Source organism: Podarcis muralis, chromosome 1 (genome assembly GCF_964188315.1).
Source record: "Podarcis muralis chromosome 1, rPodMur119.hap1.1, whole genome shotgun sequence".
Taxonomy (NCBI): Eukaryota; Metazoa; Chordata; class Lepidosauria; order Squamata; family Lacertidae; genus Podarcis; species Podarcis muralis.
In genome coordinates, this window is record NC_135655.1 from 43,900,105 (window position 1) to 43,926,374 (window position 26,270).

The window sequence follows — 26,270 nt, forward strand, 5'->3', positions numbered from 1 at the left end:
AAATTCCACTGTCGAACAGCTCTTACTGTCAGGAAGTTCTTCCTAATGTTTAGGTGGAATCTTCTTTCTTGTAGTTTGGATCCATTGCTCCGTGTCCGCTTCTCTGGAGCAGCAGAAAACAGCCTTTCTCCCTCCTCTATGTGACATCCTTTTATATATTTGAACATGGCTATCATATCACCCCTTAACCTCCTCTTCTCCAGGCTAAACATGCCCAGCTCCCTTAGCCGTTCCTCATAAGGCATCATTTCCAGGCCTTTGACCATTTTGGTTGCCCTCCTCTGGACACGTTCCAGTTTGTCAGTGTCCTTCTTGAACTGTGGTGCCCAGAACTGGACACAGTACTCCAGGTGAGGTCTGACCAGAGCAGAATACAGTGGCACTATTACTTCCCTTGATCTAGATGCTATACTCCTATTGATGAGGCCCAGAATTGCATTGGCTTTTTTAGCTGCCGCGTCACACTGTTGGCTCATGTCAAGTTTGTGGTCAACCAAGACTCCTAGATCCTTTTCACATGTACTGCTCTCAAGCCAGGTGTCACCCATCTTGTATTTGTGCCTCTCATTTTTTTTGCCCAAGTGCAATACTTTACATTTCTCCCTGTTAAAATTCATCTTGTTTGTTTTGGCCCAGTTCTCTAATCTGTCAAGGTCGTTTTGAAGTGTGATCCTGTCCTCTGGGGTGTTAGCCACCCCTCCCAGTTTGGTGTCATCTGCAAATTTGATCAGGATGCCCTTGAGTCCATCATCCAAGTCGTTGATAAAGATGTTGAATAAGACCGGGCCCAGGACAGAACCCTGTGGCACCCCACTAGTCACTCTTCTCCAGGATGAAGAGGAACCATTGATGAGCACCCTTTGGGTTCGGTCAGTCAGCCAGTTACAAATCCACTGAGTGGTAGCATAGTCAAGACCGCATTTTACCAGCTTCTTTACAAGAATATCATGGGGCACCTTGTCAAATGCCTTGCTGAAATCAAGGTAGACTACATCCACTGCGTTCCCTTCATCTACCAGGCTTGTAATTCTGTCAAAAAACGAGATCAGGTTAGTCTGACATGACTTATTTTTCAGAAATCCATGCTGACTATTGGTGATCACAGCATTCCTTTCTAGGTGCTCACAGACTGTTTGCTTAATGATCTGCTCCAGAATCTTCCCTGGTATTGATGTCAGACTGACTGGGCGGTAATTATTTGGGTCCTCTCTTTCCCCCTTTTTGAAAATAGGGACAACATTTGCCCTCCTCCAGTCTGCCGGAACTTCGCCTGTTCTCCAGGAATTCTCAAAGATGACTGCCAGTGGTTCTGAAATCACATCTGCCAGTTCTTTTAATACTCTTGGATGCAGTTCATCTGGCCCTGGAGACTTGAATACATCTAGACTAGCCAAGTATTCTTGTACTATCTCCTTAGTTATTCTGGGCTGTGTTTCCTCTGCTGAATCATTTGCTCCAAATTCTTCAGGTCGGGCATTGTTTTCTTTATCGGAGAAGACTGAGGCAAAGAAGGCATTGAGGAGTTCAGCCCTTTCTGTGTCCCCTGTTTGCATTTCACCATCTTCTCCTCTGAGTGACCCCACGGTTTCTTTGTTCTTCCTTTTGCTACGAACATACCCATAAAAGCCTTTTTTGTTGCTTTTAACCTCTCTAGCAAGCCTGAGTTCATTTTGTGCTTTAGCTTTTCTGACTTTGTGTCTACACGTGCTGGCTATTTGTTTGAATTCCTCTTTGGTGGTTTCCCCCCTTTTCCATTTTTTGTACACATCCTTTTTTAATCTTAACTCAGTTAAAAGTTCTTTAGATAGCCACCCTGGCTTCTTTAGGCACCTTCCATGTTTCCGTCTCATTGGTATTGCCTGAAGTTGTGCTTTTACTATCTCCCTCTTAACAAACTCCCAGCCATCTTGAACTCCCTTTCCTTTTAGTATTACTGTCCATGGGATCTCACCCAGCACTTCCCTAAGCTTTATGAAGTCGGCTTTCTTAAAGTCGAGAAATTGAGTCCTAGTATGCTTGGCTGCTCCTTTCCGCTGTATAGTAAACTTCAGAAGAGCATGATCACTCGCGCCTAATGATCCTTCCACTTCTACCCCACTAACCAGGTCATCAACATTGGTTAGGACCAGATCTAAAATGGCTGTTCCTCTTGTTGCTTCTCCCACTTTCTGGACAATGAAGTTGTCTGCAAGGGCAGTGAGGAATCTGTTTGACCTTATGCTCTTGGCTGAGTTTGACATCCAACAAATATCCGGGTAATTGAAGTCCCCCATTACTACTATCTCCCTTCCTTTTGCATGCTTGGCCATCTGTTCTAGGAAGGCATCATCTATGTCCTCCGTTTGGCTTGGGGATCTATAGTAAACTCCCACAATGAGGTCACTGTTATTCTTCTCTCCCTTAATTTTGACCCAAATGCTCTCACTTTGGCTTTGAGGTTCTAAATCTTGGATCTCTTCACAGGTATACACATCCCTGACATATAACGCCACTCCTCCTCCTTTCTTGTCTGGTCTGTTTCTTTGAAATAGATTGTATCCCTCCATTATTACATTCCAATCGTGGGATTTATCCCACCAGGTTTCAGTGATTCCTATTATGTCATATTTAGTTTGCTGTACCAGGAGCTCAAGCTCATCTTGTTTATTTCCCATGCTTTGCGCATTAGTGTACAGACATTGAAGTCCATTAATCATTCCCCCGTGTCTCTTATTTAAGGATTTTCTCCTCCCACCACTAGGTCTGCATGCTCTTTGCTCCATTCGGTCTATGACATTTGGATGATCATCTTCATCAATTGATAGACTCCTACCTTCAGGAACACTGTCTCCCTCCCCCACATTAGTCAGTTTAAAGCCCTCCTGATGAGGTTTCTGAGATTTTTTGCAAAAACATTCCTCCCAACCGTTGTGAGGTGCAGCCCATCGCTTGCCAGAAGTCCATCTTCAAGAAACTGCATTCCGTGATCTAAGAATCCAAACCGTTCCTGTTTGCACCATTTGTGAAGCCAGTTGTTCACTTCCACTATTTTTCCCTCTCTCCCTGGGCCACGTCGTTCAACTGGGAGGACAGATGAGATGACAATTTGTGCATTTAATTGCTTCAATTTCCTGCCCAGAGCCTCGTAATCTCTTTTGATCTTCTGGAGGCTATTGCTTGCAGTGTCATTGGTTCCCACATGAACCAAGAGGAAGGGGTATTTGTCAGTGGGTTTTATGATTCCTTGCAGTCGTTCAGTTACATCTTGGATCTTAGCCCCGGGGAGACAGCACACTTCCCGAGACATCTTGTCAGGCCCACAGATCACTGCTTCTGTTTCCCTCAGTAGGGAATCCCCTATCACCACTACACGCCTCCTCTTAGGTCTGGTCGGGGTTCTTCTGTGAGCTGTCGGTTCCAAGGTCGCCTGGACATTCCCAGAGGACTGCCTTTGCTCCTCGTCTTCATATACCTGATCAACTGTAATGAGGGAGAGATCCTCAAATGGAGTCTGCTCTTCGTCTTCCATGCTAGGGGAAAGGACCTCAAAGCGATTGCGTATTTCTAAACAATCAGAGCGAACCCTGGGCCTCCTACTTCTTTGAGTCACGTTTCTCCATATATCTGGCTCCTGTGTTGGTGAACTAGCCACCTTCTCAGGGGAGTCCCCTGCCTCTTCCTTGGTGGAGACGGTGTGCTCTGTTGCTTCCAAGAAGAGTTCCAGCTCTCTAATTCTTTGGAGCGTAGCTACACGTTCCTCCAGTTGCTGGACTTTGTCTTTTAAGAGGGCAATCAACATGCAATTGCTGCAGGTAAAGCTGCCTGCAACCTTTGGCAAGATGGCAAACATTGCGCAGGAACCACAGGCGACTGCAGCTGTTCCCTCACCCTCCATCTTGGGAATGTGTCGTTGGGGGTGACTACAGTGGTCCTCTATCATAAAAAGTGTGGAGACAGGACAAATAAATCCCTCCCAAAAAACCTAGGTCTCCCCCAACAAATGTTTGAGACTAGCTCCCCTAAATCTAAAATATGGATCAAACTGCGCGCGCCTGGCGGCGCGCGCCGCTGCCCTAAAGCTCTGATAAGCTCCTCCCACAGCTAATCACCTACCTCAACAGAAGCCCTGCCCCCTCTGACCTTTGCCCAGAGAGAGCAGCTAATCAGCCACAAGAAACTCACACAAGAAAACCCTTTTTGTTCCTTCTTCAGCTGCTGCCCTAAAGCTCTGATAAGCTCCTCCCACAGCTAATCACCTACCTCAACAGAAGCCCTGCCCCCTCTGACCTTTGCCCAGAGAGAGCAGCTAATCAGCCACAAGATTACAGGGGGGTTATGATTAGCTGGAGAGGTTTCTGTGACCTAGAAAGAGATGGTTCTGGTTTTTTTTAAAGGGTGTTTGATGTGTCACAAATGACTAATGTAGGTATGTGTGGGCTAGTAAACATTTTCATACCCTAATACTTTTCCTAGATATATTTGTAATCACTCTGTTTCTTGCTCACGTGTGTGCACATGTACATGTGTACACACACACACACACACACACACACAAGCAAACAAACAAAAACAGGGTGTGTGTGTGCCCGATTCAGACTGCTTCATTTCCTACAATGGAAAAACTCTGAAATTTTTTTTCTTTTTCAAGTTCAAGTTCAATATTTTTAAGATAAAGTTTTCCCATCAGCCTGTGCAGTTTGAGATTTCGATGGAAGACAATCCATAGCATTAGGAGAGTGAGAATGCCTATGTATACTGTAAGCATATGCAACACTCAAATCCAAGATGCATTTCTGCACCTGGAGGGGTAGAGCTGTTTTCATGAGCGGGCCTCACAGAACCGTTCCCCCCCCTTGTGAATTGCTGCTTGCCTTCTTCTGGTTTGGAGGCACAAGAAGCAGGCACTGCGCATCAACTTTTCCTTTGACTGGGTTCCTTCCTTGTGGCTCATTTTTTTTGTCTCCCCTAATGGGTTTTGACAACGTGTGATTTTGGCTTTAGGCGCAGTCCCTGGAACATAACCCCCACGTAAGTTGCGGGCTTAGTGAATCCGCTCTGCCACAAGTGCAATATTTACCCTTAGACCAGACAATCTCTCTCAGTTGCCCACTCCATTTGAAATACGATTACAATACAGTGGTGCCTCGCAAGACGAAAAGAATCCGTTCCGCGATTCTCTTCTTCTAGCGGTTTTTTTGTCTTGCGAAGCAACCCTCTTAGCGGATTAGCGCTATTAGCAGTTTAGCGGCTTAGCGGCTATTAAAGGCTTAGCGGCTTAGCTGCTAAAAGGCTATTAGTGGCTTAGAAAAAGGGGGGGGGAGCGGAAAAAAAATTGCAAGACTTGCAAGACGTTTTCGTCTTGTGAAGCAAGCCCATAGGGAAAATCGTCTTGTGAAGCAACTCAAAAACGGAAAACCCTTTCGTCTAGCGGGTTTTCCGTCTTGCGAGGCATTCGTCTTGCGGGGCACCACTGTACAGACCTGATTAAAACAAGATAATTGTGCATGAAGCATTTCTGAACACTAGAAAGAATTCTATAGATGGGCAAGGTAATTATATGATAAAGTGTAACTATATGAATGTAGAATTAACTGGGTCAGCCTTTCCCAACCTGGATCTGTCCTGGCTATGCTGGCTCAGGCTGATGGGACTTGTAATCCCAAAACCCATGGAGCACACCAGGTTGGGAAAGGCCGAAATAGCAGGTGGTGGCCAGCAAAATAAGCAACCACCTTGCCCAAGCTTTGTTATACTTTGTCACTTCTCTTTCCACCCTCCGTGTTCTTCCAACAATTCATCATTGTCCTCTTTTTGTTCACAGCCGGCTCTTCTCTAACGTGACCGATGCCAAGTATCCAGACACCATTGCCTTGACCTTTGACCCCAATAACCAGTGGCTCTCCTGTGTTTACAACGATCACAGCCTGTATGTGTGGGATGTCAAGGATCCCAAGAAAGTGGGCAAGGTTTATTCGGCATTGTACCACTCCTCTTGTGTTTGGAACGTTGAGGTAAGCAAGGATTAAGAAGGTTGCCTTGCGGTGGGGGGAGTTGAGGGGAGCAGTTGTTTGTGCAGTGGCAATAAGATAGTTTCTCTCTCTCCTTGTTGGCTGTTTGCAAAACTGAAGTGAGATTAAAATTAAGATTAAAATTCTCATTGTGGCAAGAATCCCGAAACAATCTTCCCTCCGCTTTTGTTAATGGGTTTTCCCTGCTTGCTTGGGTTCAGGCGGTAGGTAGAAACAATACAGTCGTACCTTGGTTTTTGAACAGTTTAGTTCTCGAACATTTTGGTTCCCAAACGCTGCAAACCCAGAAGTGACTGTTCTGGTTTGCGAACTATTTTTGGAAGCCGAACATCTGATGCGGCTTCCAATTGGCTGCAGGAACTTCCTGCATCTAATCAGAATCTGTGCTTTGGTTTCCGAACGTTTTGGAAGTTGAATAGACTTTCAGAACGGATTCTGTTTGACTTCCAAGGTACAACTGTATTTTGCAACTGCAGTAATGAACTGCCTGAATCCATGGGGATGGAGATTAATTGTGCAGGGGGGAAGAAGAAGAAGAAGAAGAAGAAGCGGCGGCGGCGGCGGCGGCGGAGGAGGAGGAGGAGGAGGAGGAGGAGGAGGAATTACCCTTCCTAGTCATGCAGCTGAAAATTTAATGCACACATTGAGGACAGGGCCCAAGCTGAGGCATTTTCTATTGATTTAAAATATTCCACCTTAAAGTGAAGGTGTCCTTGGAAAGATATGAACCTGATGTTTCCCTGGTGCAGGGATGGCCAGCATGGTGCCCTCCAGCTGTAGATAAAGTAAGGCTTGCATCGAGCTCCAGCCAGCATGGCCAGTGGTCTCATCCAGCAACATCTGGAGAGCACCGTTGGCTACCCCTGCCCTGGTCTTTGGCCCCCAAGAATAGCCCATGTAGTTACAAAGACTGTGTGGTTTCTTTTGCTCTTCCATTCTCTATACATAAGAGTGCAGGAAGAAAATGTGCTATGACCACAGCCTGCAACTCGAGAGCTTCCTTGCTTCTAACTTTGGGAAAGGGTATGTTGCAGATCTCTCCGATCGTTGCTTTCTTTTTCTGTCACCATCTTCTGAAATCAGCCTTTAACTCAAAAACTCCATTGTGTAGATGTGTACTGAGTACCTATCCCAACAGTGCTGCTGCTTTGTGCATCCAGAAACTTTCTCTTAGGGGGTTAGTCGGAAAAGGAACAAAGGGAACTAAGTAGGCATTTCAGATCACCTCCTTTTCTCAGTACAGTACTGGTTTCAGTTATGCCAGAGTGTCAAAGGATCATAGCAATAGCAGAGTGCTGCTCCCTGGTGGTGTGTGCAAGAGTGTTTAAAGATATTTGCTCCTTTCTTCTTCTAATGACCATTTGGAGTGTTATCATGTAACAGCAGGGCTCCTATTTAAAGGACAAATTGCCGTCATGTTCTGGCCAGGTTATTTTATATAAATGGAAATGAAGGTTTAATTTGCCTAGGGAGACCACTTTCAAATGTGGACAGGGCAGGCCTCATGCTCTTTAATGATTATGTAGAACAAGGAATTTTGGCAGAAGTGGCTTGGTTTGCAGGGTGTAAAAAGACCGTACCTATCAAAGTCACCTCTCCAACACATCTGTTTAGCAGCAAGGAGCCCTGTTCTCTCCTGAATTTTGCCATCCTCCGTTTGGTGCAAATGCATTTCCTCTTTTTTCTTTTTTATTGTCAAATACAGGTGATACCTTTCTTACTTTGCTTTGTTTGCCTGTCTTCAGGTGTACCCTGAGGTGAAGGATAGCAACCAGTCTTGCTTGCCCCCAAACTCTTTCATCACCTGCTCTTCTGATAACACCATCCGCCTCTGGAACACAGAGAGCTCCAACATCCATGGGGCGGCTCTCCATCGGAACATTCTGAGCAATGTAAGAACATATTTTGGTCTGGAACTCATCACATGGGATTGTTCTTAATGCAGGACAAAAGGAGCTGAGCAGCCAGCTTTATACCAAATGTGCAATCTAGGCAATGTTGCTCTGAAATGCAGCAACCAAGTTAAGTTTTGCTTGTGAGAGCAGCCTTGGATTTTGTTTGCAAGTTGTAGCCTGTATGGATCCTTTTTCTGTTCCACATTTTTACTGTGTTATGTAAGAACCAGCGCCCAAAGTGCCTTAACCAGTATAATCAAACACTCCTGCTGTTCACCACTTTGGGGTAGCTTTTGGGCTGTGTAGCAGGTTATAGATAAAGCCATAACATAAGGAACGTCTTGTTCTTTTTCTTATCAGGACTTGATGAAAATTATATATGTAGATGAAAACACTCAGACCCTCCTGGACACAGAATATAACACTGGTGGGGGTGCTGACAAGGCTGACACGCAGGCTCTAGATGCAAAAGTGGGGATTCGTACAGTGTGTGTGAGCCCTACTGGGGAGCACCTGGCATCAGGTGACAGGATAGGTACTCTCAGGTAAGGTTTTTTTTATTATTAAAGAAGGCTAAACTTCTGTAGCAATACTGAAAGGTCCTTTCTGACCCTCTGACTGTGCTCTTCTCAGGATCTATGAGCTGAAATCCCTGAGAGAAATGCTGAAGGTGGAAGCTCATGATTCTGAAATCCTCTGCCTTGAGTACTCCAGACCTGAGACAGGTAAGATTAGCTCAACCCCAACTCTGGCTTATTTGTTGGCATTCTGTGTTTAACTCTTTAGCTCTGTTAGCAGAGATCATTCAGTTCCAGATATAAAATTTGAAGGAGACGAAATAGTCTATTACGAAAGCCACAGGCACATATAGGCCATTGCTCCTTTAAAAAATTAATCGCAGAATGAAACGTTGTTGTTGTTGTTGTTGTTGTTGTTGTTGTTGTTGTTGTTGTATGCTGCCCTTCTGACTAGGTTGCCCCAGCCACTCTGGATGGCTCCAAACAAAACACATTAAAAACTTCCCTAAACAGGGCTGCCTTCAGATGTCTTCTAAAAGTCTCATAGTTGTTTATTTCCTTGACATCTGATGGGAGGGCGTTCCATAGGGTGGGTGCCACTAACAGAGGGCCCTCTGCTTAGTTCCCTCTAACTTCACTTCTCACATTGAGGGAACCTCCAAAAGGCCCCTGGACCTCTGTCAGGGATGGAGACAGTACTTCTGGTATACAGGACCAAGGCCATTTAGGGCTTTAAAAGTCAGCACCAAAACTTTGAATTGGGCTGGGAAATGTACCAGGAGCCAATGCAGATCTTTTAGGACTGGTGTTATATGGTCCCGGCTGCCACTCCCCGTCACCAGTCAAGCTGCCGCATTCTGGATTAGTTGTAGTTTCTGAGTCACCTTCAAAGGTAGCCCCACGTAGAGCGCATTGCAGTAGTCCAAGTGGGAGATAACTAGACAGTCTGAAGGCAGGTAGGGTCTCAGCCGGCGTGCCAGATGGAGCTGGTAGAGAGTTGCCCTGGACACAGAATTAACCTGTGTCTCCATGGACAGCTGTGAGTCCAAAATGACTCCCAGTCTGTGCCCCTGGTCCTTCAGGGGCACAGTTACCCTATTCAGGAGCATGGAGTCCCCCACATATGTCCACCCCCCTGTCCCCCAGAAGCAGTACTTCCATCTTGTTGGGATTCAACCTCAGTCCATTAACCACCAACCATCCTCCAACATGAGGAAAGCACCATTGTATCACAACATACTGCAGTCCTTTTGAAGTCCAGCTTGAGAAAATGAATTAGCAGCTAAAGGATTTTCTCATTTCATATCTTTATGACAGGGTTGAAGCTTCTAGCATCAGCCAGTCGAGACAGACTGATTCATGTTTTGGATGCAGGGAAGGATTATAGCCTGCAACAGACACTGGATGAGCATTCGTCTTCTATCACAGCTGTGAAGTTTGCAGGTAACGGGGTCAAGTGCAACTGTCTTTGTTAACTCGACAAATGTTCCTCATTGCAGTTACAAGTAGCTGATAGACATTTGACAGTTTTCCTAGCTGATTGCTGCATTTGGGTACCCACTTCCCATAGCATTCTGGTTCCTTTCCTTTCTGCCTCTGGAATACTGCAAACCTTCCAAGTAGAGGAAAGGCAACTGGTTAGTGCAGCAGACATCATGCAACAAAACATTCATTTGCTCATATTCAGCGTTCAGTTGGGGAAGGGCCACAGATCATTGGGAAAGCATCTGCTTTGCATTCATAAAGTCACAGATTTCATCATTGGCATTTCGAGGTAGGAGTGGGGAGACCCTTGTCTGAAACTCTGGAGAGCTAGGCTAGATGCGCCAATGGTCTGAATTGGTATAAGGCTGCTGTCTATGTTCACACATTATCAGAAAGTTATCTTCACCATTTCCCCCTGCCAAATTGACCTTGGTTTGTGTTCTCCTATCACATGTGGTTTGGCTCTTTTGCATGGGTGATGTGGAGCTATTTGCAGATGTGGTACACTTACTCTCTATTCGTGGTTCAGATTTTTCGTTAGCAAAATTTGAATATCGCCTAATTGTAAATACTGTAAAGCCTCTAAAGTGGTTTGGGGTGGGGGGAGATTGTATGGGTTAACTAAGTGTGGTGTAGCAATACATAACTTGGATTTGAAACCTCTGTGCAGATGCTTACTGAGCCAAGAAGCTCACTGGGTAAACTTTGGCCAGCCATGCTTTCTCAGCCTGGCCTACATCACAGGATGGTTGTGAGAATCAAACAGAAATGGGCCTGTTTGCTATTCTTCACTCTGGCATCCATTGTGCTCCTTCAAATGGAACAGAGCCTGGTTTGCTAGGGTGGAAAAGTGCATTGCTTTAAAAAAACAACAACCTTAAAATATCATCTCCAAACCCTGGTGCTCTCCAGATGTTCTGGCCTGCAAGTCCAATCAGCCCCAGCCATGGTGATGGAGCCTGTACTCTAAAACACAATGTTTGAGAAGGCTGCTTTAAAACACAGACTGGCAGGAATAGTAATATACCATATACAGGAAGGACTGTAAGGCACAAATAAATTGAAGAAATCTAAGTTTTGTATTGCATGTCCGCTTGCTCATGGGCCTACCTGTTTCTCTCCTTCTCTAGCCAATGATGGAAAGGTGAAAATGATCAGCTGTGGAGCAGATAAGAGTATCTATTTCCGCACTGCACAGAAGGTAATTCCATTAGAGTATTCTGTCTTTATGTAACTTCTGGAGTAGAGCTATTTTAAGAGTGAAGAAGAGAGGAAAGGCTTTGGATGGTGGTCCAGGCCTTGTTTCTTTCCCATCTTGACTTAAAATAAAAAATAAAAAATAGAAGAAACTATGTTGCAGGAGGCCTGCTAGTAATACATTCAGCCACTGTATAATTTCAGCCTCTTTATGTAACTGTTTCAAAGGCGGGCACTTTTATCTCTTGCTTGGAAAGAATACCCTGGTCTTCATTGCTGCTGTTTTTTCTTGCACTTAGACAGCTGATGGGGTTCTCTTTACTCGTACGCACCATGTTGTTAGGAAGACCACTCTGTACGACATGGATGTGGACCCTAACTGGAAGTATGCTGCTATTGGATGCCAGGACCGCAATATCAGGTTGGTTCACTAGCTGGGATCTAAACATTTTATTATTCCTTAGCTTAGACTTGAGAACAAGTTCCATTCAACTCAGTGTGTCATTTCTTAATAAACATGACCAATGGAGTCAAATCAATGTTTAAGATTTCCTGGCCTATGTATACCAACCTTCCCCACCCTGGTGCCTTCTAGATTTTTGGGCTGCAGCTTGCATCAGCCCCAGCCACCAAGGTCAATGATCAGGGATGGTGGGAGTTTATTATTATTATTATTATTATTATTATTATTATTATTATTATTATTATTATTATCAATCAGTCAGTCAGTCAGTCAATTAGATTTCCTCCCTTGCCTTGTGCTGTAAGAGCCTAGGGTTGGTTACATAGAGTTGTAGTCCAACAGCATATGGAGAGCACCAGGTTGGGGAAGGTGGGCGAAGGCACTACTAATCAGAAAACCATCCTGTGAGTGCCGGACTTGTTCCAACTTCACTATTCAAAGAACCAATGCCTGGGACTAGCTTCTTCTCACTATTCAGTCACACCTAATGCAAAGACAGTATGCAGAAATCTATGGACAGAGGATTTCTTGTACTGGCCAGGTGTCATTTTGAGGCCCCTTCTGATGCTATGATCCCAAGAGAAGAGTGGCAGGAGCACTCATGTGATTGAATAGTGTCGGATGGGGAGGTGGAGTGGCCACTAGGTTAGATATCTCTTTTGAAAGGGAGGTAGATCTTTACAGCTAATAACTATGCAGGGCTAAATGAAACTGTCACATCTTCAAGACCCATCAGACAAGAGGGCCTGGATGCTAGAAGTCTGTCTGGTGAGCTTCCCAGAGATATTTGGCTGGCCACTCGCTGTTTGAACTAGATTTTATTTATTTTATTAGCTTTCTCAGGGCGGTTCAAAGCAGAAAAATGCAAGATGAAGCAACAAAGCAATAATGCCCCTCCCACAAACATATTTAAAAGGTCGCAGAATATTCATCAGCCAAATGGTTAAAGAGGAACATTTTTGCCTGGCTCCTAAAAATATGTAATGAAGGTACTAGCTGAACCTCCCTTGGGAGAGCATTTGGCAGATGGGGAGCCACTGCAGAAAAGGCCTGTTCTCATGTTGCCACCCTTCGGACCACACGTGGAGGAGGCACATGAAGAAGGGCCTCAGAGGATGAATACAGAGTCTGGGTCGGTTTATATGAGAGGCAGTGCTTTGAGGTATTACAGTCCTGAGATGCAATTCTTGTTCTGCTATAGCAGGGCCTTATTAATGATAATGTCTTGTTTCCCTCTCAGGATTTTCAACATTAGCAGTGGGAAGCAAAAAAAGCTATACAAGGGATCCCAAAGTGAAGATGGCACCCTCATTAAAGTAAGGCCTTTATCGGTTTTGCCTCCCACGGCTCCATTTTTGCTTGTGTGTGCTTTTTATTATGTGCAGCTTGATTTGGTGCTCTGATTGAGGGGCTAGATTTCAACTTAATTCCATGCAATGTGAAGACCTTACGTTTGGGAATATGTCATTTGTTGCTGGTGTATGTTTGTGCAAATTGCAGAATGGATGATCTCTCCTCAATACATTCTGCGTATAAATGAAAGATAACATTATAAAGATGTGGATAAAATTACTACCATTACTCCAGAAAGTAAGTAGTTAAAATCCATAAGAATCACTCTGCGCTAAAAACGGGGATGAATAAATAAGTATTGGCTTCGGGTTTCTCAATAAAAGTGCTGTGTTTTAAAGTGGCATCTGTGGATAATTTATCTGCTGCTACTCTAAACTGATCCATATGGACAAGAAATCCGGTGGTGCTGAATAAGCATATTTGAATATGGTACATTCTCCCCATTGTGCACGTCATGCATTATCCTGGGGCACTTCCTCTATTCCCTTTTGATGATTCTTGCATGCTGTGTTGTGGAAACATAGACAATAACTTTGCATTCAGTCTCCAAAACAGTTTTGTTTATTGTTTCTCGGCTCTCTTAGCCTTGATTCAGGAAGCGCCTCTCCTAGCCAGATCAGTTTGTTTGCTTTCCAGATTTTTTCAGCAAAGCAGATTGCTAGAAATCTGTGACACAGAAGATGACAATATTGCCAGGGTGGAGAATCTAGAACAATGCTAACATTAGATAAATCCTATTCTTCTGAGGGGATACTGACCTCTAATGCCTAGTATGTATCTACCAGTTACATGGCTGGTGAACTCTACCCTCCCTTCAAGGTTTTTTGGGGGGGAGAATAGAGTTTGGATCCAAAGCCTCATCTGCTTTTTAGTTAACTTGGTTAGCATGTGATTACAAAATATGCATTATTATCCTCTGGCCTGGATAATGCTCATACCATGAAACATACCCAGCTGGTTGTGTACACTTAACAAAATCCTGCAAACTAGACTTTCTAAAGCCAAGAGACCATAGCACAGATATATCTTATTGTTATTCTTTTTTCCTCTGTTCTGTGTCATTTGTTTCAGGTGCAAACAGATCCCTCTGGTCTCTATATTGCTACAAGCTGCTCTGACAAGAACCTTTCTATCTTTGATTTCTACTCAGGCGAGTGCGTGGCCACAATGTACGGGCATTCAGGTAAATCGCTGAGCCTTTGTTGATGGTGAATGTTGCTTGAAAATTCTTACTGAGTTACATTCCATAGTTGTTTTTTTTAAATGAAGGGAGCATGTTATAGTACAACATTTGGTAGTACCATATTTGATAAAATATATTTTCATAGAAATAATACTTTTCTCTATGTTGAGTACTTAGGTGAGCTGGTGCAATTGCAAATGAGGTGCCCTTTAGATGTTTCAGCAGTGGCATGGTTTATTTTAATTAATCCATATAGTGGATTTGTTGAATGGTTTCATATGATTTTTGACTGGTGGCCTCGAAGTGGCTCATAATTAAAAAAAACAAAAACGCAATTGATGCATTAAAAGCCACGTACTTAGAAAAGAACTAGCCTGGCTTCATCAGGAGTTGGTACCTGGCATTGTCTTTGCCTACCTGCCCTCTTCCCTTCCACACAGGACAGTTGGTAGTAGTGGGTCCTCTGGTGAGGGAAGGATCAGTCCACCTGCTGCTTTGTCTTTGCCTCCTGCCCTCTGTAATCCTTCAGGTTTGTTTCGGTATTACATGTGAACTGACGCAATCGGCAAGGGTTAGGCAACGGATCCTGGAGTCATAGAACTCCAAGCTGTTCATTTGAAGTCATTGCACATGACAGTGCTTCAAGATCTGTTCTCCTTGTCCTTCTGACATTTACAGAGATTGTAACTGGGATGATGTTCAGCAATGACTGCAAACACTTGATCTCCGTCTCTGGTGACAGGTAAGCAAAGGGATATTTCTGTCTTAGATCTTCCTTTCATCAGTGGGTACGGATGCTTAAAAGTTACTTTAAAAAAAATGGGGTGGATGTGCAGTGGCCTTGACTGTGCATTGGAAGCGTATTGACATAGGCCTCCCACTGTGAGGTATGATAATATTTGAAGAATTATGGGGAAAGAGGTGCATCCTGGGCTTTCTGGAGTGTCAGTATGAAGGTGGGAAGCAGTGGGCACCAGGCAGGTACACTGAGGAGACGGCACTGAGCTTCTAGCCACAGGTATTGAGGAGGATATAGAAACTTGCAGGAGAACGAATCTTCTCCAGGAACGTGTATCTGGGTAGAATTGGGGTTCTTGAGTAAGACAAGACTTGTTTCTGTGTTTCCTGCTTACAGCTGCATTTTCATCTGGCGTCTGAGTTCAGAGATGACCATCAACATGCGGCAGCGCCTGGCAGACATGAAGCAGAGAGGGAAGCAAGCGGAGAAAGCACAGCCAGGCAAACCTGCGGGGCTTGCCAGGTAGGAGGAAGCCATTGCGGACAGTTTTCAGTAATAAGAGGTGTTTACTGGCTGCATAATCAAGTGGACATTCAGATGTGGAGGGACGCAGGTGGTGCTGTGGTCTAAACCACTGAGCCTTCGGCTTGCCGATCAGGAGGTCGGCAGTTCGAATCCCCGTGACAGGGTGAGCTCCCGTTGCTCTGTACCAGCTCCTGCCAATCTAGCAGTTTGAAAGCATGCCAATGTAAGTAGATAAATAGGTACCACTTCGGTGGGAAGGTAAACGGTGTTTCCGTGCGCTCTGGCTTCCGTCATGGTGTTCCGTTGCGCCAGAAGCGGTTTAGTCATGCTGGCTACATGACCCAGAAAGCTGTCTGTGGACAAACGCCGGCTCCCTCAGCCTGAAAGCGAGATGAGCGCCGCAACCCCATAGTCGCCTTTGACTGGACTTAACCGTCCAGGGGTCCTTTACGTTTCCCCCCCAGATGTGACCATCTTCTAATGCAGGGTTGGAGAACTGTGGCCCTTTGGATGTTGTTGGAATTCAAGACCCATGAGCCCTAGCCATCTTGGACAGTGGTCAGGGATGATGGGTGCTGTAGTACAGCAACTTCCAGAGGGCCACAGATTCCTCATTCCTTTGTTAATGGAAAGAGTCCATCAGCAGAATAGTGAGGGGGTGAGCTATGTTCAATGATTTCCCCCCTAAGTCTGCTCCAGAGGGTCCCCCAACCCACTGGAGTAGATTTTTGGAGGGTGTGGGGCAATACTGGGGAAATTGCTGAGCATTTCAATGGCTAACTTCTTCCATTAGCTGAAGATCACTATTCCACCCCATGTTTTACTTTGCATTTGTTGATGACAGGAGACTACGAACTTGTGTGATAGTTCTGCATCTGTACGAAGGGGTTTTCATTAAACAACTATGGGCTCTCTAATCTATATCACTGTCATACCTTATGTTCTTCTGGTAACATTATGGGAGGTTGCCTGCTATTCATGGGGTTACACTACCTCTGAAGGAGCTGGTACATAACTTGGGGTACTTCTGCATCCTTCCATTAGCTTTGGCTGGTGGTTCAGCTGCACCCCTATCTGGACAGGGATAGCCTAACTTCTGTGGTCTATGTTCTGGTAACCTCTACGTCAGATTACTGCAATGTGTTGTATGTAGGGTTGCCTCTGAAGACTGTTCGGAAACTTCAGCTGGCGCAGAATTCAGCAGCCAGGTTGCTCACCGGAGCAAAATGGTTTGAGCATATTACACAGATCCTGGCCCAACTGCATTGCCTGCCAGTTATTTTCTGGGTCCAAATAAAAGTGCTGGTTTTGATCTATAAAGCCTTGAAGGCTCAGGACTACAATACCTCAAGAACCATCTTTCCTCATATGAACTGACCTGGTTCATCATCTGAGGCCCTTCTTCATATGCCTCCTCAACACGAGGTCTGGAAGGTGGCAACATAAGAAAGGGCCTTTTCTGTGGTGGCGCCCTGCTTGTGGAATGCTCGCCTCAGAGAGGCTTTCTTGGAGCCTTCGTTACATATCTGAAGGCGCTGGGCAAAAACATTCCTCTTCTCCCAAGCCTTTGGCTAATTAAACTGTGGCATTTTAAACTGTGTGTGGGAGGGCTATTGTTATTGCTTGTTATTATGCTATATAGTTTTGTGTTTTTATATTGTAAACTGCTCTGTGATCTTTGAATGAAGGGTGTTGTAAAATAATAATAATAATAATAATAATAATAATAGAAGGGGCACAGAGCAGAGCCTCACCAGAATGGCCTGAGGGTAAGGCCTGAGGAGGGTTGTGCGGGCTTCGTTTTACTTTCTTTTCTTGTCCACGCTGTCCCTTAGGTATGTGCTTTATTTAGTTTAGCCTAAAAATATCTACCATTATCCAGCATGTTTCTCAGAAAGCCTTTGCTCAAGCATAGAATTCTATTCTGAGCAAAGGAAGATCACGTGAGTGGTGTTAGCCTGATGTCTGGATGTCAGTAAAAAGGAACATACAGTACAGTCAAACCTTGGTCCCCAAATGCCTTCGTTTTGGAACTTTTTGGCTCCTGAATGCCAAAAACCCAGAAGCAAATGCTCCAGTTTTCAAACGTTTTTTGGAAGCCGAACGTCCGACGCAGCTTCCGCTTGGCTGCAGGAAGCTCCTGCAGCCGGTTGGAAGCCGCGCCTTGGTTGTTGAACATTTCGGAAGCTGAACGGGCTTCTGGAACTGATTACGTTCAACAACTGAGGTTTGACTGTATGTGGTAGCAATAGTCAGATTGTATAGCTATGAACAAACTTGTCTAGCTGGGATGGGATGGGGAAACAGGTAACACTTGAGATGTTGCTGAACTACAACTCCCATTCCTACCCATTGGCTATGCCTTCTGGGGCTGGAGTTGGAGTCCAACAGTGTCTAGTATTTTGTTGTCAGAAAAGGGGAGGTAGATGAGGAGGAAAGCATTTTGCATTTGCGTTGGTATTGCAAAGTTCTAATCCCTGCTGAGTCATTGCTGACATTAAATCCTGCTGGTGCCTCAGTAATATCCTTCCCTGCTATGCCTCAGCAGTTTGCTGTGGAGAAGCCTTTTCAAGCCAAAAATGCTGGAGCTGTGGAGCAGTGTTCTTTTTATAGCAAACTCTTTGCCATTCCAGCAGCTGCACACACAGCCTTTGCCTTTTTTGAGGGGCAGCCTGTGTGTCAGGCACTGCCGGTTTCAGTCAATATTATAAAGCTTGCTTGTCACATGCTCTTGCTGGGAAAGGTTGAGTCTGCCACATACCAAGCCCTGCAGCTTGTTGGAAAACACGTTTGGTGACCTCTTTGATTAAGCTGGGTGCTGTCTGTCTGGTCAGCATTTAAAAGGATTCTTTCCTGCACTGGCCCTAGTTGTTGGATATGAGTAGAGAGACCAGAGGAGCACTGCTTGATGAATGTCGGAAGGATGTAAGCTTCACTGTAAGGAGCTTAAAAGCTGGGGAAGTTGTGTAAGAAACTTTTTTTAAAATGGGTATTCATTTATTTTAGATTGGATTGAGGTTACATCGATTTTGTTGCTGCTTGATGTTTGTAAGGATGTTGGTTCGTGTGTAGCTAGGGAAAAGTTCTGCAGAAATCTTAATTGCTCTGTGATATTTTTAGCTCACCTTTCTAGCTCCATTGTTTAAACTTGGTATAAGAAAGGAGGTGATGGATGGAAGATGCATTTGGAAGCCAGCTAGTGCCTTTGGTAGTGTTACTGAGAGCACCACAAAATGAATAAGCAGAAACCTTGTGGAATGTTCTGAGAATTATGTTCTGCTGATGTGGCAAGCGGGAGAATGGAAATGCTTCAGTTTGAAATGTCATGTTCTCTGTCCTCTTAGCAGATATAATATGGACCTGGTCTTACAAAGCACAGGTTTAGGAATGTGCCATTGGCCACATGTTCTCCCTCCTCTGCTTCCGAGGTATTTCAAATCATGGTTTGCTGTGACTCAGAAAATTATGGACAGTACTTTCCCTCCAAATCGCGATTTGAAAGCCTGGTTTGGACTGAAGTTGGTTGCAAACCATACTTTGGTAGTGGCACTAATTGTGGTTACAGATTTGGATGTTGCAGCAAACTATAGTTAGAGCATACTAAGAAAATGAGAGAATGAAATACAACGGGGTGGGGCGAGTGTGAGGAGAGAAGATGGGAGCCCACTGCACATTTTCTCAGCCAGGGTGGTTGTTCTGGTTTTTTGGAAGACTGCGTTCCTGATATATATACCACTGTGATGGAATGTGCATCTGATAGTCACTGAGACTCACATGGATCCCTGCATCTACTTACATAATAATGAATTAATTTGTGGTACATCTTAAAAAATTTCTTTTGCTTATGCTTTATTCAAGTTTTAGATTCTAAGGACAGGGATTTTTTTTTTTGCTGGATTCCTTCCTGATGATGATTTCCTGTTACTGTATTCTGTTATAACTGTTTTTAATTTTAATTTTAAGTTGTTTCAACCTGCCCTGGGACCTGCGGGCAAATAATGCTGTGTTGTTGTTGTTTTACTTGTAGAGAGGAGTGGGAGAAGATTTTCAGGCCAATGTTTATACCAGGGGTAGGGAATGTATAGCCCTCCAGATGTTGTTGGACTCCCCAACTCCCAGCACGGCCTATGGTCAGGGATGATGGGATATGTAGTTCAACAAAATGTGGAGGACCACAGGTTGATTTATACAGTTTAAAAACACATTTTGCTTTCTTCTTGTTGTTCCCCTCCCTTGTCCAATTATCCTTATGAAAGCTTCCCCTACCCTCTCAACAAGAAATATTTTATATTATCTAAACATAAGCTGTGAAGCTTAAAGGCTTTTATGAACTAAGATCATGGTTATAGCTTTCCCTTCTGGTGATTTTGGATGAAGTGTACATGTCAAGAGAGAATTAAAGTTGACTTTGATGAGCACTTCTGTGCTGAAGGTAGATCGCTTGTACTCAGTGCTACTTTTCTAGAAAAAGAGGTGCCAGAACTCACCACAGACACTGCCCTCATTCTCTTAGAATGGCAATGATGCCCACCTGACAGGTAGAAGAACTGAGTTGGTGGGATTATTTGGTGGAAGCGGTAAAGCAAACCGATACACATTGAGTAGCGCATGGCAGTGAATCAAGGCAGTTCTGACCATAGCCTGGATAAAGAGGATAAATATCATTGTAACAAGGCATGTCATTTAATATCTTTAAATATACATACGCATGCCATCTAAAAAAGCTTTAAAAAATAAGCTAGCATTCTTAGTGCCTAAGAAAACAAGTTACACCCTATGTTTATAAGTTTCCCCCCTCTTTTATGGAAGATTCTCCAGTCATATCGGTGATGCACATGCAACCAGCAACAACTGTGGAAATGTTACTGCAGTTGATGCATGTGGAAGCACACCTAACACCTGCATGGGAGGCAGCTCCTTCAAGGCATGGCCTGCTGGTGTTTTCCTCACTCTTTTTCAAGCACAGGCCTGTACCCAAAGCACTTTATAAAAGCCTTGCCTGTATTGCTTATTACTGCTGGTATTTTCCTGCTCTCAACGGTTGCTGCCATTTGAAAGAGATCACCACAGCCCCAGATAGGTGGATGCATACGCCCTTTCACCACAGACAGCCATGATCTATGCCTTGCCTCCATAGATTATTTATCTAATCCTCTTTAAAAGCTTTGGGGGGTGGAGAGAGAAATTCATAGAGGAGTGAGCTATTGACAGCTACTAGCCATGATGGCTGTGCTCTGCCTCTGCAGTTCCTGTGCTGGAAATCACAGGAAAAGGTGTTATTGTGCTCAGATCTTCCTTGGTGCCTGTGGGCATCTGCTTGGCCACTGGGAGAACAGGATGCTGAACTAGATGGACCATTGGCCTGATCCAGCAGACTATTCTGGTGTTTTTAGATCTGGGGCAGCTGAAGTCTTGAGGGGTGGTTCATAGTAGATTGTCAGGGATTTCTGACTATTGACACTCGACCAGCCCATTACTGTCTCTTGGCACTGGTGTAACACCTGCTCTGCTTTTGCTTATTCAGATGGAATGGGTTGATGGAGTGTGATGTCATCAGAGCATGGATGACACCTTGCCCCCAGTCCCTAAGATCTTTTGGAAGTGCAGCACTGAGGGAGACCAAAGGCAATTGGAACAGGCCATCTGCTCAAAGGCAGGCTCAGCAAGCCACCCCCACCCCCTGCAGTCATTCTAGATGACTCAGGACAGTGTTTTAAGAGCGTACTAATTTGAAAAATAGGGACGCGGGTGGCGCTGTGGGTAAAACCTCAGTGCCTAGGACTTGCCGATCGCATGGTCGGCGGTTTGAATCCCCGCGGCGGGGTGAGCTCCCGTCATTCGGTCCCAGCTCCTGCCCACCTAGCAGTTCGAAAGCACCCCTAAGTGCAAGTAGATAAATAGGGACCGCTTTATAGCGGGAAGGTAAACGGCGTTTCCGTGTGCTGCGCTGGTGCTGGCTCGCCAGAGCAGCTTCGTCACGCTGGCCACGTGACTCGGAAGTGTCTGCGGACAGCGCTGGCCCCCGGCCTCTTAAGTGAGATGGGCGCACAACCCTAGAGTCGGACACGACTGGCCCATACGGGCAGGGGTACCTTTACCTAATTTGAAAAATAAGGATTCTCTATTTGCAGAAAGGAAGTTGGTGCCCCTTAGCCCTATTTCTGTACTGCTGGCAATTTGCACATTGCAGGGAAAGTTATTCCCTCTCCAGGCTGCCCTGTATTTGGAAGATTAAGTTATTTTTGTCTCCAGAATAATGCCTAGCTTAAAACACCTACCCGCAGCACTCATAGCAGTTGCTAATGGCAATCATGGCTTTCCTTGTGTAGAGTCATGGAACAGGTGTGATGTCAATGGGTTTAAATGTGACATTTCTTGGAAATGGGCAGTTTTGGCTGCTTTGGTTCAGTTCTTGCTTTGCCTGAAAGGGGAAAATGTGAGTCTCTCTGGGGAAGGTTTCTGCTCAGAGCTCATACCAGGAATGCCTGCCTTATCCATTTTGATTAAGGATCCATCCCAGCTATTCTAAGCACTCTTTTATTGTGTAGCAGTGCAACATAACACTGAGTTATGGTGTGCTGATCTTACATTGCCAACTGTCTTTTCTCATAACTACATTCTTTGACCTTCCTTCCTTTCCCTGCAGGGATCAAATTTGCCTCTGTGCAGCACAACAAAATTCATATTGTGCTTTATAAAATTAAAGCATGAAAGGATGAGAAGAAATATCTAAAGGCACAAATAAATAAGTTTCAAGTGCCTTAGATTATTAGTGTGAGAGATTGCTTAACGTTGCCTCAGAATGCTATGTTAAGGATTTGTGGTGGTGTGTGTTTCTAGCCTGTTTAATATGCTTTCACCATATCTGTGGACCAGTGGCACTTTTAGGTAAGTTTTCTGGAAGTCAGAAAGACTTACATCTAATTTCCATCTTCATCCCTCCCGTTTAAAGTTGCTGTTAATGGTGGCGTTCTGGAGCTGTGCACGAGAGTGTTTTGAATAAATAATGTTGATGCACACCGTATACCTTATGCCAATGCTTCTCTTCATTCTGCCTTTCTAGGCACGAGTCGGTCTCTGTCCTCTCATCTGCGCCAGTGCTGTCATCAGACAGTGACAAAGATGGTGAAGATGAAGGGAATGAGGAAGATGAGCTACATGGGCTGCAGTCCTTCCAAGTCCAGACTAATGGCAACACTGAAAGGGATTCAGGTACATGGGAAGAGGAGCATATGGTATTCTGGAAGGAAGTTTAACCAAAGATAGGGAATAAAGAAAGAACCAGGAGAGAAGCTGACAGCTGGGTTGCACAGTTCCTTGCTGTTTTCTTCACACAGCCCTCATGGTCCTTGCAAGGAGAAAGTACTGTGAACCAGCAGCGCACAAGCACACTTGGCAGCCATTCCCCACAATTGTGCCAGCATGCGCTTCCAATTCTTACAGAGTGTTTCTCCAAACAATTGTGGCCCTGGAGTAATTCATGTAGAGAGAGTATGGCAGAAAATGACTCAGAATGAACCCGGCACGAAAATCTAGGACAATGGCTGCATGAGATTGTCCAACTGAATGTATATCTGTGCCAACAGCTGACAATGCAGGAATTTGCTAAGCTGAGATGGGAAGTTGGTGCTGTTATTCCCACTAGGGAATCATAAGAATTCTAAGCAGATTACTACTTAATTAACCTACTAAAACGAGTGATATGTGCATGCATATATTCATAGGGCTTAAAAAGAAATGGGTTCTGTTGTGATTTATCTTTGTTTAATCAAAGATGTTGCACACAGATTGTGTGTGAAAGAGCTTTGTGATGATGGGAAGAAAATCAGCTTTGTTGACTTGTGTATTTTTCTCCTCCTAGATCCAGATCTTTCTCTTTCAAGAAGCTTTTCCCACTGGGAAATGAGGAGGGTGAGTTTTCAATACATTAAAAAAAAACACACCTCTGAAATGTAAGAACAGCTGAAGAGCAGATGGATATTCACAGAGTCAGTCTGCCCTAAGATGCATGATACATTGATGTAGTCTTCACAACCCCCCTTTTCTATAGCCTGCCAGTTTCTAAATGCCCAGGCATACACAGATTCAATTACCAGTATATCTAGCAGCTTCGGCTTCTCCAGTGCACCGACTGTGTGGAGGTTGTTACCTGCTAGGTACAAGATGTACCTCTTTGTTGTGTTAGGCTCTCCATCGCAGATCTCCTTAAACAGGCTGGGGACTGCTGAGAAGATGTCATTTATTCTTAGAAAGCTGATTGGCATTGAGAGGCATATATTCTGAGAGTGCCATGGATGCTTCAAATAGGAATCTGTTCCCAAAACAGAATGGATCATATATGAATTGGTAATACCACCTTGCCACCTGTTTCAAGACAAGCTTGTTCAGCAGCTTGTCAGCTATGCAGGTAGCAGAACTTACATCCTGCATGCTAGCAGGGAGAACCAAAGTGAACACAAAGACTTGTTTTCTGCAAACCAGTAATTATTATTTGTCATGACATGTGAATGCAACCAGTGCCTCTTGAGGCTTAAAGCCATCAGAAATGGTATAAGATGCCCATCCCTCTCCCTCCTCCCCCCCGGCCTGGTTTATAACGAGCTAAACTCCTAATCCTCTGACACAGACTAAATATTTTACTCAAAAGTGCAGTAGGAGCACCCTATCTCCTCAGCTGATCAGAGGTCATTGTGCTCAGCCAAACCCTTTTTGAAGACAGGGACACATTTGGAAATCTACAGCTATCACAAGCACCGCAAAATGCCCATTTGACAGAAGAAAAATTGGTGATGTGCATAACTCCGCCCCTAAATCAGGCAAAACAGATAAAACATAATTTCAAAAAATCAACCAGGAGTCTTGTGTGGATGGAGGGGTGCCTGAGCACTGTGGTGCCCGTGCTTTTCTAGGAAAAACATGGAGAAGTTTCCTAGGATCAAGCAGCAGTTATCTGTTCTGTTGAAATCCAAGGTCTTTCAGATCTCCCAAGGTTTTGCACTGGTGGGTGAAACTAGATACTACTGAAAATATGTGTAATGTTTAAATAACTGCACCACAACATAGTGAGGACATGTCCTTTCTTGTTGCCTTACCTCTCTGATTTTGTTCTGACTGTCCTTTTTAAGAGATCTTATTCTGGCCTTGCCTTTTCATCTACTTTTTTTTTTTTTTTTTTGCCATGATAACTCTGTGGCATTCTGCTCCTCTGAGCAGATTCATTAACAATTCAGTCCTGCTCCTTTGGCTTGTTGCTTTTTACAAGTTCCTTCATTTTCCTTTAGGCAAAAGAGATGGCAATGATTCAGTGTTCGGAGGCCCCCATGAGCAAGGCGCCTCGGCAGCGTGGTCGTTGGTCGCAACCCACAGGCAGCCTAGAGATGACGGTTAAATCCATGCTTGACTTGCGGCAGCTTGAGTCTTTCTCTGTCTCCCGCTCTGCCAGCCGAGATTCTCTTTCCCAGGTCAGCAATGGGGATGACCAAGAAGAGCGTCCTGATCTCCCTCTGTGTGTCAACAATGTAAGAGCTTCCCTTCTTAATGCAAGAGATGAGAAACTACCACATGGGAGGGATGGCGTTCTGCAACGAAGCCTCTGACCTTTTTGAATTCTGACCGGGGGTACTATAATACGATAATATTACGTGGGTAGCAAAGCAGTGCATTGTGGGCTAGCGCATTGGATCCTGCTCTGGGCTTTAGATGGAGCAGCCATCATGACCAATCAGCTGCCAGACCAACGTTTGCTGGGAATTGTAGGAATATAAAAACCATGAATAAAAGATATTCTGCTTCTTTGCTCCTTAGAACAGAATCAGTAGCCTGACTGGCAGGCAGGTGGATATGGCTAATGAGTTGGCTCTGAAGTGGCCATGTTAACTGCAGTTTTTCTGCATGTTGCTTTACCAAAGCTAAACTAGCTTTGTTTCTGCATTTATATTCTAGGCTGGAGGCTCTGCAGCTCCTCAGGAAAACCAGCCTTGTGTTCGACCCCAAGTTATTCGCCTTGTGTCCTGTGAAGGGGGGATTTTCCCCCAGGAACTGGAACCTTCGGAGAGCGAGGAATGTGTCATCTACCCAGAACAAGATGAGATTCACCCTGCAGATGTTAGCAGGTAAAAAAATAAATTCCTTTTTTGCGCCTTGCTTTTAGCTAATTCAGGTTGTATGCTCCCCCCCCCCCGCCGCAAGGAAAAATAATGATGATGATTTGATGATCTGGGTGAGGCACCATGCTGTCCACCACATTCCAAAGTTACTGATGGGTTTTAGAAATGTCGGCCTGACTGTAGCATGCAGGCCTCAATGAGATGAGGCCCGTTAACATAATCTTTGCTTGTGAGCAAGTCGTACATATGAACTACTGCTGCCAGATTTCTCCTTGGATGACTGTCTTGTGAGTTTCTTGTCCTCTCCTGCTCTCCGTCCTCTTCTTTCACGCTTGCCTGGTTTTGAATTTAGTAAGAGAATGCCCGAGCTTGTTCTTGAAACAACTAAAACAGTGGTTGTTTGGAGATGCCACTAACATGACTTGGAGGAGTCATGCGGTATAATAAAAATATTGGAAGAAACCGGAGATACTTCGGCCTGCTTCCAGCGATCTCTCCCTTAATTATAACATTTAACTCTCCCTTCCCTCTGTAGCTGTTTCATTTCCTCGGCTTCCAACGTACAGTGTTACGATTGTGGGCTGTGGATGTGTCTCCACAAGCTGTTACACTCTGAAGGGTGCTTTTTTATATATAAAAAAGCCTTTTATATATAAAAAAGCCTGACTATTAGTGCTCTTCCCACCTCACCTCACCCCCCACCCCGCCACTTCTGCTTTATGTTTCTAATGTTATAGTTCTAAGATTTAAACAGAGCAGATTGTGGACTCCTGGAGCTGTCAGGCAGTGGGGGGAGGT

At 44.6% G+C, this 26,270-nt stretch overlaps 1 protein-coding gene across 6 annotated transcripts in view; it reads left to right on the top strand.

Moving 5' to 3' along the window:
* Positions 1-26,270, top strand: part of MAPKBP1 (mitogen-activated protein kinase binding protein 1) — a 124,394-nt gene that overhangs the window by 82,646 nt on the left and 15,478 nt on the right. For 5 of the 6 annotated variants that reach the window (XM_077927143.1, XM_028723616.2, XM_028723573.2 and 2 more), the window contains 15 exons: positions 5,801-5,990; positions 7,754-7,900; positions 8,264-8,448; positions 8,537-8,628; positions 9,739-9,864; positions 11,037-11,107; positions 11,403-11,524; positions 12,807-12,882; positions 13,991-14,102; positions 14,781-14,844; positions 15,238-15,363; positions 22,430-22,578; positions 23,228-23,277; positions 24,648-24,884; positions 25,309-25,478. In XM_077927143.1, the coding sequence (XP_077783269.1) occupies positions 5,801-5,990; positions 7,754-7,900; positions 8,264-8,448; positions 8,537-8,628; positions 9,739-9,864; positions 11,037-11,107; positions 11,403-11,524; positions 12,807-12,882; positions 13,991-14,102; positions 14,781-14,844; positions 15,238-15,363; positions 22,430-22,578; positions 23,228-23,277; positions 24,648-24,884; positions 25,309-25,478 (1,917 nt within the window). The remainder of the gene's footprint in view (positions 1-5,800; positions 5,991-7,753; positions 7,901-8,263; positions 8,449-8,536; positions 8,629-9,738; positions 9,865-11,036; positions 11,108-11,402; positions 11,525-12,806; positions 12,883-13,990; positions 14,103-14,780; positions 14,845-15,237; positions 15,364-22,429; positions 22,579-23,227; positions 23,278-24,647; positions 24,885-25,308; positions 25,479-26,270) is intronic. The other variant, XM_028723609.2, reaches the window with a different exon arrangement.